Source organism: Corythoichthys intestinalis, chromosome 15, assembly GCF_030265065.1.
Source record: "Corythoichthys intestinalis isolate RoL2023-P3 chromosome 15, ASM3026506v1, whole genome shotgun sequence".
Lineage (NCBI taxonomy): Eukaryota > Metazoa > Chordata > Actinopteri > Syngnathiformes > Syngnathidae > Corythoichthys > Corythoichthys intestinalis.
Window position 1 is genome coordinate 49,886,041 of NC_080409.1, and position 15,099 is coordinate 49,901,139.

General features: G+C 40.3%; 1 protein-coding gene across 7 annotated transcripts in view; it reads right to left on the reverse strand.

The window, feature by feature from the left end:
• Positions 1 to 15,099, reverse strand: part of evla (Enah/Vasp-like a) — a 228,790-nt gene that overhangs the window by 14,545 nt on the left and 199,146 nt on the right. For 5 of the 7 annotated variants that reach the window (XM_057859983.1, XM_057859989.1, XM_057859988.1 and 2 more), the window contains exons 4-6: positions 9,545 to 9,602; positions 3,412 to 3,473; positions 1,967 to 2,803 (exon numbers count right to left, since the gene is read on the reverse strand). In XM_057859983.1, coding sequence (XP_057715966.1) covers positions 1,967 to 2,803; positions 3,412 to 3,473; positions 9,545 to 9,602 — 957 coding nt within the window. The remainder of the gene's footprint in view (positions 1 to 1,966; positions 2,804 to 3,411; positions 3,474 to 9,544; positions 9,603 to 15,099) is intronic. The other 2 variants (XM_057859985.1, XM_057859990.1) reach the window with 2 other exon arrangements.

Here is a 15,099-nt window from a genome sequence, read left to right on the forward strand (position 1 = left end):
GACGAATATATACATTCAACATACAGTACATAAGTACTGTATTTGTTTATTATGACAATAAATCCTCAAGATGGCATTTACATTATTAACATTCTTTCTGTGAGAGGGATCCACGGATAGAAAGACTTGTGACTTCGTATATTGTGACTAAATATTGCCACCTAGTGTATTTGTTGAGCTTGCAGTAAATGATACTGTGGCCATGCCCAAATGCATGATGGGAAGTGGAACCATGACTGTGCGTAGTGCTAACAATTGATATATCTTCTGCGTTGGGAAATAACATAAGGTGTTAAGAAAAAGATCAATTGCTACCTTGTTTCCCCACATTGCTTCCTTTCTAATCGTAGGGAGAGGGATTGTAAGGCTTTAGCCAATTAAAAAAAGGCTCCAAAGGCTGCCAAAATTCACTCTACTCATTTTACGCTGCCTTTTATCTCTCTATATAGGTAAAACGGCGCCATTACAGATGGAGCGCGACAATGCGTGAGTGGGTCGCGCAGCGCATGCATTAATTGCGTTAAATATTTTAACGTGTTACATTTTTAAAAAAATTAATTACCGCCGTTATCGAGATAAATTTGATAACCCAACCTTAAGCCTAAACTAAAGACTCTGGATGAGTTTAACATGTTATGTCTGTAATGTTAAATACAATTAGAAAACGATTTAATTAAAAAATAAAAAGGCATGGCCGATATTTTTTTGCCGATTCCGATACTTTCAAAATGACGTGATCGGACCCGATCGGGACATCTCTGATTCCAAGCGAACGTAAACAGCAAAGAGGGCTGATCCCCACAAGTTGTTTTTTATTTTGGCCTAAAAAAGACATTTTGACCTCCAGCAAACCTAGCTTCTCATAAGCGATCAAATAGTGGAGGCGTACTAATGATATTTTTACAGATCAGAGGTCGGAAACTCTGACTTCCCATCTTCCTCGAATGCAGCATCAGTCTGCTGAGTTAACTGACGGCCGGCAACATGGCAAAATGTGCATTTAGAGGCTGTGGAAACATACAGAAGAAATGGGCAAAAGAAAGTTTCCACAAATTCCCAATGAAGAACAAGGAAAAATATAAAATGGTCACTTGCTGCTGGCTATGACATAAAAAATCAGCAGTGAAAAAAACCCGGTGTGATACCACTCCGCCCTGCTCCTCTGCAGAGCTTCTGGATTACAAATGGTGCTGTTCATACTGGAATTATTGACATGCAATGGTAAATTTGAATAACTTTGTCCTGAAACCATAGCCAACACTAGTGATGTCATGGTTCATGGATGATTTTCATGTGTGCATATGCTGTTTTTTTATTGGCATGCTATAATGGTGCCGTTGGCTCGCGCTAGCTTAGCCACTCTGGAGCCCTAAAACTAACAAATAACTTGCAAACGAAACAGAATTTTTAAAAATCATCTCGGCCAACTAACTAAACCCCTGCTAACTCCAAGATTAAGCCTAATGTCAATAATCCTGAACTTCCATTTTAGAACCTACATGATCCAAAATGTTTTGTCCACATACTGGATGCTCGACATATTTTTTTTTTAATTACCAAAAATAGTCACTTTCCCTATTCGTAATCTATTCATTTTATTTAAATACAATGGCACATTTGTGTGCTGTAATATTCCATTTTTGTATTTTTGCAGTTGCAGTTTCTATAATTGCAATATGGTAGTGTTGGTATGACGAGGCCCAGGTAACAAATACGCGGTCTGCCAATGATGCTACACAGAAGCGCTATTGTCTAATTTTTTGTGAGGTTAGTGTAATAGGCGACACAGGTGCGTTCATTTGTTTGCATGACATGGATGCGCTGTCTGGGGCCGATACCGGTTGCAAACTAGGTTCACACCTGAGACACCTGCGTTTGGAATAAGTTTGCATATTTTTGTTTTTGAAAGACACGCTAAGCATTGGCTCAATAACACAACTTCCTCCTTCCTCCTCTTCATACTTACTGCTGTTGGACATGAGGACCTGCTGCGGGACGGGGGAGGGGGTCTCCTTTGGCGAGCCCCCGTCATTGTAAGAGGGGGGCGAGTTGGTGTTGCCGGGGGGCTGCCCCTGCTGGTGGTGCGCCTGCTGCTGAGGGTGAAAGGTAGACGGGTAATGGTGATTGGGGGCGGGAGCCGCGGGCGGCTGGCCCGCGATGGGCGGAAGGGGCACGGCTTCGCAGTACTGCGGGGTGAGCGGCAGCTGGTGGGAGTAGGAGTCGTCCGATTGGCCGTTGGCGTGAGGGTGGGGCTGGTGCTGCGGGTACTGGGCGCTCGGGTCGAGCGGCGGGGGCTTCATCCTCACGCCCGGGAGAGGGTGCGCCACAGGGAGGACGGGCTGCGGCGGCGGCGGCGCCCCCTGCCTGGCGGGCACGGCCATCATGACCGGCGGGGAGGCGGAGGGCGGGCACTGGGCGTACATTTGCTGCAACTGAGAGGCGGACCAGGTGCCGTGTTTAGGGGGGAGCGCGACGTCTTGGTGGTGCTGGTGAGCGTGGCGCGCCGCCGTGGGAGGAGAGAGGGGGATCTGACGGACCTGGCGGCCCATCGTGGTCACTCCCGCCTGGACGGGCGAGAAGGCGGAGGCCAGCGAGGTGGAGAGCTGGGAGGAAAGCTGGGCCTTGTCTCTCGCCGCCCCCGCCTCTTTCTCTTGGGAGGGAGAGGAGGAGGCGGAGGGCGGGGAAGAGGAGGCCACGCGCACGTAGGACGGGGGCAGTGTGCTAGCTCTGTAATGTCTGTACTCGGGCGGAGTGTCGGGGTGGGCGGGGGGTGCGCACACTTTGTATTGGAGAGTGGAAACTACTGTGAGGGGGCGGGGGGGCGGGGGAGAGGAGAGACAGGAGGAGATGCGGACGAAGGAGGGCGACAAACAAAGGAAAAAAAGAAAAGAGAATAAACGTGAGAAGAATGAAAAGCAACCAAGCCAAGATGAAAAGATAAAAAATCATTTCAAAAAACTGATAACCGCAAATAAGAAAGACTCAAAATATCAAGCAGCAGAATGCAACATGACCAGAAAAGCATATGACATTTCCCCCCCAACAGCAGCTGGAAGAAAGAGATGGCAGCAAAGCATGTTGCAGGAGCTTGGTGAGGGAGGGGTCAGGGTTAAGGGGTTCGGGGTAGGAGGGGTTAACCCATATCATCCAGTGGGACCGAGGAGATGTTTAAGTCTGTTTCTGCTGAAAGACTTGAACATGTGCACATGGAGAAAAGGGCATCGAGGAAATGGGGGGTTAGTAGTAGGGAACAGGAAGTAGACAGTAGCCTCTAGTCATGATCTCACCACTTGAACTATACACTCTGGCCTGACAACACAATATACGCTCGCTCCTCTCAAGTTCTCAGTGTTAAAGAGTGATCGCGACCGCCACCGCCGGCTGGCGTGCGCGTGTTGTTTGAAGCCTCACCTGATCCTGACGTCCGCCGCTCCCTCTCCTTGTGTGCCTGCATCTGATGCTGCTCCATCATCCTTTCAAGAGCAACCAAGTCACTTCAATGTCACTTCAACAGTTTTATTATAAAAATCTGACTGTCAATAACACCCGGAAGCGCTTTTGCGTCTGACGTTATGATACGTGCACAATCTCATGAGGTCTAATACAAATGATCATCCGTCTTTAATGGGAATAATGATGGAACTACTTCACTTAATATTTATACTGTGTATTACAAAAGTGAGTACACCCCTTGCATTTCTGCAGGTATTTAAGTATATCTTTTCATGGGACAACACTGACAAAATAACACAAAGAAAAGTAGTCTGTGTGCAGCTTATACTGTATAATAGAGTTAATTTATTTTCCCCTCAAAATACCTCAAAAAATAGCCATTAGGGCTGTCAAACGATTAAAATTTTTAATCGAGTTAATCACAGCTTAAAAATTAATTAATCGTAATTAATCGCAATTCAAACCATCTATAAAATATGCCATATTTTTCTGTAAATTATTGTTGGAATGGAAAGATAAGACATAAGACGGATATATACATTCAACATACTGTACATAAGTACTGTATTTGTTTATCATAACAATAAATCAACAAGATGGCATTAACGTTAACATTCTGTAAAAGCGATCCATGGATAGAAAGACTTAGTTCTTAAAAGATAAATGTTAGTACAAGTTATAGAAATTTTATATTAAAACTAGGGGTGTCAAATGATTAAAATGTTTTAATCGAGTTAATTACAGCTTCAAAATGAATTAATCGTAATTAATCGCAATTAAAACCATCATAAAATATGCCATATTTTTCTGTAAATTATTGTTGGAATGGAAAGATAAGACATAAGACGGATATATACATTCAACATACTGTACATAAGTACTGTATTTGTTTATTATAACAATAAATCAACAAGATGGCATTAGCATTCTGTAAAAGCGATCCATGGATAGAAAGACTGTTCTTAAAAGATAAATGTTAGTACAAGTTATAGAAATTTTATATTAAAACTAGGGGTGTCCAACGATTCAAATTTTTAATCGAGTTAATTACAGCTTAAAAATGAATCGTAATTAATCGCAATTAATCGCAATTCAAACCATCTATAAAATATGCCATATTTTTCTGTAAATTATTGTTCGAATGGAAAGATAAGACACGAGATGGATATATACATTCAACATACGGTAAATAAGTACTGTATTTCTTTATTATAACAATAAATCAACAAGATGGCATTACCATTATTAACATTCTGTTAAAGCGATCCATGGATAGAGACTGGAAGTTTTTAAAAGATAAATGTAAGTACAAGTTATAGAAATTTTATATTAAAACTGCTCTTCATGTTTTCGTTTTAATAAAATTTGTAAAATTTTCAATCAAAAAATAAACTAGTAGCGCCATTTTTTATGTCAATAATTACTTACACAATGCTCATGGGTGCTGAAACCTATAGAATCAGTCGCACCCAAGCGCCAGCAGAGGGCGCCAAAACTCTGAAAAACACAACAAGTACAACTTTCACTGTGCTGTCATTTTAATCTGTTTGGAAGGGGCATTTGTGCATTAATTGCGTCAAATATTTTAACGTGATTAATTAAAAAAATAATTACCGCCCGTTAACGCGATAATTTTGATAGCCCTAATTAAAACCCCTCTTAATGTTTTCGTTTTAATAAAATTTGTAAAATTGTTGATGTCAATAATTACACAATTCTCATGGTGCTTAAACCCATAAAATCAGTCGCACCAAAGCGCCAGCAGAGGGAGACAAAAAACACAAGTAACAAGTGGCCATGACACTGCTGTCATTTTAATATGAGCGGGGCATGTGCGTTAATTGCGTCAAATCTTTTAACGTGATTCATTAAAAAAATTAATTACCGCCCGTTAACGCGATAATTTTGACAGCCCTAATTAATATCTGAACCCCTGACAACAAAAGTGAGTACACCGCATAGAAACTACGTACATCCCTAAATGTCCAAATTGAGTACTGCTTGTCATTTTCCCTCCAAAATGTCATGTGACTCGTTACAGGAGTGCTGTTAGCATTGCTGCAGAGATTGAAGAGGTGGGGGTCAGCCTTCTAGTGCTCAGACCATATGCCGCACTCTACATCAAATTGGTGTGCATGGCTGTCACCCCAGGAGGAGGCCTCTTCTGAAGACGGTACACAAGAAGCCCGCCCGTCTCATCAGACCATAGGACATGGTTCCAGTAATCCATGTGCTTTGTTGACATGTCTTCAGCAAACTCTTCGCGGGCTTTCTTGTGTACCGTCTTCAGAAGATGCTTCCTTCTGCTGAGTGCTGTTAGCATTGCTGCAGGGATTGAAAAGAGATTGAAGTCTCTTCTGACATGTCAACAAAGCACATTGATTACTAGAACCATGTCCTATGGTTTGATGAGACGGGTGGGCTTTCTTGTGTACAGTCTTCAGAAGAGGCCTCCTCCTGGGGTGACAGCCATGCACACCAATTTGATGTAGAGTGCGACGTATGGTCTGAGCACTAAAAGGCTGACCCCCCACCTCTTCAATCTCTGCAGCAATGCTGACAGCACTCCTGTAATGAGTCACATTACATTTTGGAGGGAAAATGATGAGCAGTACTCAATTTGGACATTTAGGGATGTACGTAGTTTCTATGTGGTGTACTCACTTTTGTTGCCAGGGGTTTAGATATTAATGGCTATATCTTGAGTTATTTTGAAGGGAAAATAAGTTAATGTTAATGTGTCATTTTGTCAGTGTTGTCCCATGAAAAGATATACTTAAATATCAGCAGAAATGCAAGGGGTGTGCTCACTTTTGTGATACACTGTACACTACCTAAATTATCGTTTTAAATTCAACCATAGACTTCATAATGATTTTGACTGGACACATTCCACAGACACTGCGCCACGCCTTCAAGTAGGGGGCCGTCCCACACTCTGTTCAGTTATTCGCAGTCAGTCGCAGTTATTCAACACATCCAACGATCCAACCCCGGATTTAGGTTGAAAAAGTATGAAAGCTGTACCACATACACACAGGAAAGTTTGTCTCAGGAGTGATTTGTTCGAGGATCCAAGGTAAGTATTATATTTTTAGTACCATGCATGCATTTTTAATTAAATTTAAGAAATGAACCGCTACGGACTAGCATCATTCTTCGACATATTTACGTAAAATAAATGCTAACTGCACGTTTTTTTGTTTTTTTTTTACTTTTAACAAAGAATTGAGATATCTATAAAGTATTCAGGGATTTAAGCATTTATTCACAAGAATTTTCAACTTAAAAATCTTTGTGTTTCCACTCGGTCAGCTTTGACGGAGATAGGCCCCCTATTAATCGGCCCCGTGCCCCGTATTTTGAAGTCTATGATTGAACCTAGGCCTGGGTGATCAGACTACGAGGGAAGCTCAGCTTCTCCCAAAACGTGAAAAAATGTCATCAAATATTGTGTGTACATGTCATTAACGAACCGTAATTTTCGGACTATAAGGCGCACCTGACTATAAGCCGCCACCCACCACATTCGGCACGAAAACAGCATTTATTCACAGATAAGCCGCACTGGACTATAAACTGCAGCTATCCTCGCTGTATTATGGGATACTTACAACAGAAAATATTACCAATTACACTTTATTTGACAGTGGCATCATAAGACTGTAATAAGAACAAATGAACCACCATGAAGCTTTGAACCAATTGGCTGCAAAGCTTCAAAAAGCTTTATTTGGCCATCACTGCTCCTTTGGGGGAAACAGTCAACCTCTGCTGCCAACACTGTTGTCGTCCAACATGCCTCCTAGCATGCATTGCATCACTACAGATGTAAATAACAATCAACATTCATGTTTTCTGCTAATTATTTCTTCAGTTACTGTTCCAGTTGTTTCATTAATTGCTAGTTATGGTATTTAGTAACACTTTATTAGCCATAAAACGGTCATTAGCGCATCATACTTATGACATGACACTGCATTAATGAATGCTTATGACAGACTTTTTAATGAATGTAATAAATCCAAGCTGGACCAGAATTGAGTTAGTGACATAATTTGCCGGATGACACTTTATGACATCTGTCATAAACCTTCATTTATGCCCATGATAGTGTCATGTCATAATTATGACTGTCTTATGGCAGTGTTACAACACCGCTGTCAAATGAAGTGTTGCCTATTAACACAAATAAATCAACAAATTAGCTGGACTAAAAGCCGAAATATTCCAAAATGAGGGAAAAAAGTAGCGTCTTTTTGTCCGAAAATTACAGTAAATATGCGCCACAACGTGCTGCACTTTTGTTCAGAATTAGCTTCTTATCTCTGCTGGTTACGATGCGGCCTGCTTTTCATCCATTTGTACAGCTTAATAGTCCTCTAAACCAGTGATTCCCAACCACTGGGCCGCTGACCGGTCCCAGTCCGTGGCGCATTAGCTATTGGGCCGTAGAGAAAATAATAAATTATTTGTTAACGACCGCAATCTGGCTTGTGGCTCTTGGCACATCAATATCTCTTTTCTACTCTATACAGTCCCTGACAAAAGTCTTGTCGCTTATGGATTTTGTAGAAACAATTGCTAATAACCTGACTTTTAATTATTCAATTGGTTTCAGAAATGGCTCATATGAAAGCTAAGACCCTACCAAATGATCTTGAATGTTATTTGTTTCACTGATAAAAGATTTATCATTTCATGAAGACATAAAGGTCAAATTTTGGCAAGACAAAAGTTTTGTCGCCTACAGAAAGTAGTGTGAAAATTAACAAAAAATGTACCTCAAATACAAAAATATGTAACATAACATAAGCGAATTAAGTAGTGGTGCTGTGAGATCCAAATTTAATATTTTAGATGACTTCCATGGGCTTGAAGGACTGCATCCATGCGGTTCGGCAAGGATTCATACAAGTCATCAGGAACATCAAAGAAAGCAGTCTTGCATGCCTCCCAGAGTTCAACCCAACATTCTTGGGTTTCGTCTTCCATGCTTCCTCTTTCATCCTACCCCAGACATGCTCAATGATGTTCATGTCTGGTGACTGGGCTGGCCAGCCCTGGAGGATCTTGACTGAAGTATGCGATGGAGCACCATCCTGCTGCAGAATTTGTCCCTTTTTATGGTTAGTAATGTATGAGGCAGCTAAGATTTGTTGATATTTCAGATTATTTATGTTGCCTTCCACCCTGCAGATCTCTCGCGCACCCCCATACTGGATGTAACCCCAGACTATGATTTTGTCACCACCAAACTTCATTGTTTTCTGAGTGAATCTCAGATCCACGCGGGCTCCAGTAGGTCTCCTGCAATATTTGCGGCGACTATGGTGTAATTCAATGGCAGATTCATCTGAAAAATCCACCTTTTGCCACAAAACAGGGAAGTTTTGTCAACAATGTTGATGAACTCTTGGAGGCATCCAAGACTGCTTTCTTTGATGTTCCTGATGACTTCATCAATAAATTGTATGACTCCTTGCCGAACCGCATGGATGCAGTTCTTCAAGCCCATGGAAGTCATACAAAATATTAAATTTGGATCTCACAGCACCACTACTTAATTCGCTTATGTTATGTAACATATTTTTGTATTTAAAGTAAATTTTTTGTCCAATTTTCACACTACTTTCTGTAGGCGACAAAACTTTTGTCTTGCCAAAATTGGACCTTTATGTCTTCATTAAATGATAAATCTTTTATCAGTGAAACAAATAACATTCAAGATCATTTGGGAGGGTCTTAGCTTTCATATGAGCCATTTCTGAAACCAATTGAATAATTAAAAGTCTGGTTATTAGCAATTGTTTCTATAAAATGGATAAGCGACAAGACTTTTGTCAGGGACTATAGACTTATCTGAGTAAAGATTTGTGTAGATTGCCATCTCGTGGTTGGCACACCTATAGCTGCCCAGCAACAGTCAATGTAAACAGTAGCTAAGCCCGTCGCAATATGAAATACATCCATTTTTATTGCACGGTAAATAAAAATGAGGTAATTTTGGTGCAAAAAAGGTTGGGGACCACTGCCGTACATAATGAAGTGGCTAATGAGTGTCTAGCATTACAGTAGCTAGCGACTGTACCTCCTCTGGGCTTCGCTCTCCTCTGAAGAGGGTCCATTTTGGCGCTGGACGACTGGACCTAAGTTGAGTGATCACATAAGAAAGAAAATCTTTTAGGCAGAATTTGAGGTTTCACAAAAATATTGACACAATTGTAAAATTTTAATCTTAAAAAAAAAAAAAAAACTCATCATGCGGTTCCATTTTTGATACTACCTTTTAATGAAACATTGACTGGCTCTTAAAAACTCAAAACTCTTTCAAATGACTATCTATAATAGACGTCAGCGAATTATGTTCAATCGCTGCCAACCCTCCCACTTCAAATGGACTGGACTAGCGCCGTCAATGTCAGCCAATGAGTTAACAAGGAAAATGAAAAAAATCCTCCATTAAGAGTATTGCAAAACTAAATTTACTCCATGACAACAAATGTCAATAAATATAATATATGAATAACAAAGTTTCAATATTTTTGTAACCAATTATCGTATCAGGATACAACATTTCAATTTCGATACTTGCCAATACCATTGACAAACTTACAAGTAACACACTGATATTTGATCAAGGCCTAATAAACCAAAACATTTACATCTATAACTTGATTTGCTTCACAAAATTAGCCACCCTATGCTTTCTGTTTACACTGGATCTTTGTATCTACAGAGGCCAGAATGTGACAAACTCCATCCTTGTGTTTAAAAACAATAGTAAGATATACAAACATAAGTTTGCTGAGTAAATATGACACGCAAATAACATGTCCGAGTGCAGCCCACCACAAATGTCTAGTGAGGGCAGCCAACATACAGTTAAAGTGATTACTACAACGTAAATTACTTCCAACACAATGCAAAGACAAGACAAAAATATTCCACGCAAATGTAGCAGTGCCGACCACAGACCACCAATGAATTTTATTGTTTAGAAACAAATTGTCACATTTCATAAACATGCATGTTAGGTTCATAGAATACTTTCATGGCAGTGATTTAAGTATTTTGTAACTTTTTGGAAAAACATTTACTAGATTTGCTAGAAAAGTTGCTTAATATAAGTACGGGAAAATTTTCAGAATTAAAGAGTAAATGACATGCCAAAAAAAAATCTTAAATAGCATTATGAGTGGAACTTACATCATATATTGAGATGATTCAACTTTATACAACAATTTGGTAGAGCGCGGAAGACAAGAAATGCGTCTTTAAATCTGCCGTTTAGCTACCAAATGGCATCGTTTTTCTCTCGACTCCATTTTACAGGATATTCTTTATATGTAAAGTATTTTTCCCCTGATTGCTATATAAATTGTGTGGTCATGACAATATGACAGTATTGTGCTAAATGGAATATGAAATATTATAAATGATATACTAGTATGACAGGGCTAATTTACCGCACAATAATAATAGAAAAAAACAAAAAAAACCCCGACTTCTTAAAGCTCCCGGACAGTATTTTATGCCACCGAACACGAAAAATCACACAAAACTACCTGTCCCACAAGGCGGCATGAGTGATTGCCTTCACCGATCGGCCAGCCCCCGGTGGCGAGCAAGTTTTAGCGGACTATGACAGCTTGTAATTCCCCTACTGGACGCTCAGCTGCAGAAGTGTCGGCGGGGCCGCGGTAGCCTGGCTGGGGGCCAGGAGCAATTCGCCCCTATCCCCGTCAAGCAGTCGCGGAGGGGGTGACGGCGGATACCGGGAGCGAGAGAGGCGAATCGCTCCTGAAAGCCCCACAACCCATTCGGCTAAGTAGCTCCACTGACGCTTCCACAGCTGAGCGTCTGGCGTGGCAGCGATATCCCTTCCAACCCTCCCAGTCAAAATGGATTGGACGTCTATCGCCGTCTACGGCAGCCAATTACCCTAATTTTCGGACTATAAGGCGCACCTGACTATAAGCTGCCACCCACCAAATTGGACATGAAAATGGCATTTTTTTCATAGATAAGCCGCACTGGACTATGAGTCGCAGCTGTATTACGGGATATTTACACCAAAAGATATGAACCGATAGCACTTTATTTGACAGCAGCATCGTATGACTGTCGTAAGAACAAATGAGCCACCATGAATCATTGCTAGAGGAAGTCTCATTTGGCCTCTCTTAGGGGAGACAGTCAAACTCTGCTGCCACCTGCTGTCAACACCATTGTCGTCCAACATGCCTCCTAGCATGCATTGCTACGCTGCAGATGTAAGCAACGATCAAAATTCAGGTTTTGCACTAATTATTTCTTCAGTTACTGTTCCAGTTGTTTCATTATTTGCTAGTTAAGGTATTTGGTGACACTTTATTTGACGGTGGTGCCATAAGACTGTCATAAAACCATTATAATTATGATATGACACTGCCATTAGCCATACGAATTAGGGCTGCAGCTTTAGAATATTTTAGTAGTCGATTAATCGATGGACTAGTTAGTTCGAATAATCGAGTAATCGGATAAGGAACATGAAAAATTAAAATACCTGAGCTGAGCCTCAAACGGTTTAATTTTTTTTTTTAAATGAGGATCTATGTAAAACAAAAGAACAATTGGCTAACTTAAATTTAAAAAGTGCTAGCTTAAATGCTATAAAATGCTAAAGTTGTTTTTTTTCAATGCTCTTAACAAATGGTTCAGACACATATTTCCACAAAAAACGGCTAAATATACCTATAAACTAAATTATGAATGCATTAAAAAACATTAGTTCAAACAAAAACTTAGCTTAAATTTTGGTCTTAATAGGGAGCAGTTGGATTCAGCCATGTGAAAAGAGGCAGACCAGAGGGCAGTGTATCCACCCTAATCAATAAAACTAAATGCAAACACTTTCAAAATAAACCAATACAACGCCACTTTAATTAAACGAATACTCGAAGCAACAACATTTAATTCGAATATCTTTTTTCGAATCGAATACTCGAGTTAATCGATTAATCGTTGCAGCACTAATATGAATGCTTATGACAGATGTCATTTTGTGTCATACAGCAAATTATCTCACTTTTGAATGGAATTAAAGTCTTGCCTATTAACCCAAATAAAGTAACATATAAGTCACACTGGACTGTAAGCCGCAGGATTCAAAATGAGGGGAAAAGGTAGCGTCTTATCGTCCGAAAATTGCGGTAACTAATACTTCAAAATAGAAATAAATACATTTTAAAAACCCGATCTTTTTCACCAGGTTACAATGTTCTAAAAATGACATAATCGGGCCCGATTTCAGATCAAGTGATCAGATCGGGGTTCCCACCCGTACTGCTTAGGCATCACAGGGACACTTTCTCTACATCAGCAGCTATTCTCCATTTCAACCAAGTAAACTCATGAGGCCAATTCAAAAATGCGCTTCAAACACAAGGAAGCGTGTCCCTGCACACAGTGTGCTCCACCTGCATGTGTTAATGAAGACAATTATCGCCCTGTGCCACCCGGTGCTGCGAGTGCGTCCATCCATGTGTGTTTGTATTGCTGACACCAAGAAGTGCCAGGTTGTTGCCATGGTGAAGGTCAAGGACGAGCGCCAAAGCCCGTAGGGGGCGGAGGAGTGCCTGATGGGGCTTGCTTGAGATAAACTCATGGGGACTCGTCAATGAAAAACAATTCAAAAATTAAATTGACCTCTTAGCAGGAATGAAAAACTGTCGCACAGCTTAATGGCGGGAATTCACAGTTCAAAACGAATTGGACGTCTATCACCGTCAATGTGTTGAGAACATCAAAATCATTACGAGCGGAATCTACAGCTGACTCAGCGACAGATAATAATAAACACGCAGTAAGTGACGGATACCCTTCACGCCCCAATACTCTCAATTACGGAGCGTCGGGACATTATGTCTTCATATGTGATATTTTAACCACCATTGGAGTCACAAGGGTAGTCTGGCATGATGTCGCTGTTAAACATTCTTTTACACACCATCCCCTTTTAAATAACTCGTAACCAAATCTGCCAGCTCAGGGCTGTTAAATGCACAGCGGGTGACTCCCAAAGCTCACCCTTCTAAATATATTTACTAAATAAAACCCCCAAGTTAGATGTTGTGGTAAAAATACATCTCCAGCCAGGGCCTAAGAACCACTTGCCTTTAATATGATTCACCACTAGAGGGTAGTACAGCTCATGTTAGACTGAGTTCAACATCTGTGCGTGTCAGTTAAAAAAAAAAAAAACCTTCGGTGGAGACCGTTATCATTGATTAACTCCTTGGCTGCCATTGACAATGATAGACGCAGGGGTGAAAGTGGTTAGAATTTCTTACCGGAACTCCCCGACGTGAAGGTCGCCACGGAGCCAGAAATGTTATTTATTTAAAAACATTTTTTTGGGGGGTGGGTTGGACTACTGAAATGCAAAGAAAACTGTTTCGGTCAGTTATTTCTATTACGCATACGAAAACAGATTTTCATTCAAAATTGTATTTTTTCGATGATTTGCAAAATACCTCCATCTCCTAATTTTTATTTTCCCTCATTTCCTCACATACTAAATGCCAAATCTCAATTTTAACAACTTAAGAACATAGGATGTATATTAAAATTGAAGATAATGTAAAAATTTACTTTTTGTTGTGTTTTTTAATAATAAAGATAAAAGTAACATACATTCAGAAAAATAAGTACAAATGACTTATATTATGCAGAGTGAATTGGAATATATTTTGAAGATCGCGCAAACATTGACTTTTTTAAATTAAAAGGAAATGAATAAGTAGCCTAACATAAATGAACAAATATAAGTCCAAAGTGCACATTAACAGCTAAGATGTTCTGAAGCTCCCCATCAGATCAAATAACACTAAATATGATAAATAAGCCACCTTAACTCTTTCCTTGCTCTTAAAGATTTGATCCATTTTCTGTTGCATTGCCCTTTTTTGCACACTTGAACCAATCAGCGCTAACTATCTCTGGCGACTACATGTCAGTATGTAAGCCAACTGAACAGATAAATGAGTCCAGGCGTTTCGCTTTGCTGCGTCCATTCGCACATTAATGAGACTCGTCATTGTCAAACTCAGATTAACTGCAGCAGCTGGGGAAACCTCCATGCCGTCCATGGAATAAAATACAGTGCTGCTCAAAAGTTTGTGAACCCCCTCAACATTTTGGAATTTTCTATTATTTCAACCTGATTTCCTAATCAATCAATTCAGTAGTTTTTTTTGGTTTTTTTAACAGTTGTGTTGTCGAGACTAAATTAAAAAGAGTTTTCATCAACTGATGTAGGTGCAAAATTGAACTGTTTGGTCACAACCAAAACCGCCATGTCTGGCAAAAAAGTCAACACTGCATACCACCAAAAGAACCTTCTCCCAACAGTGAAGCATGGAGGTGGGAATGTCAAGATCTGGGCTTGCTTTTCATCCTCAGGACCTGGACAACTCCACATAGTCCAGGGAATCATGAATTCTGAGGAATATTGTCAAATCCTAGAACATAACCTGACGCCATCTGTTTTGAAGTTAAAGCTTGGCAGAAGGTGGATCATGCAACATGATAATGATCCAAAGCATTCCAGCAATACAACCAAGGAATGGCTGAAAAAGAAGAAGATTCGTGTTCTGGACT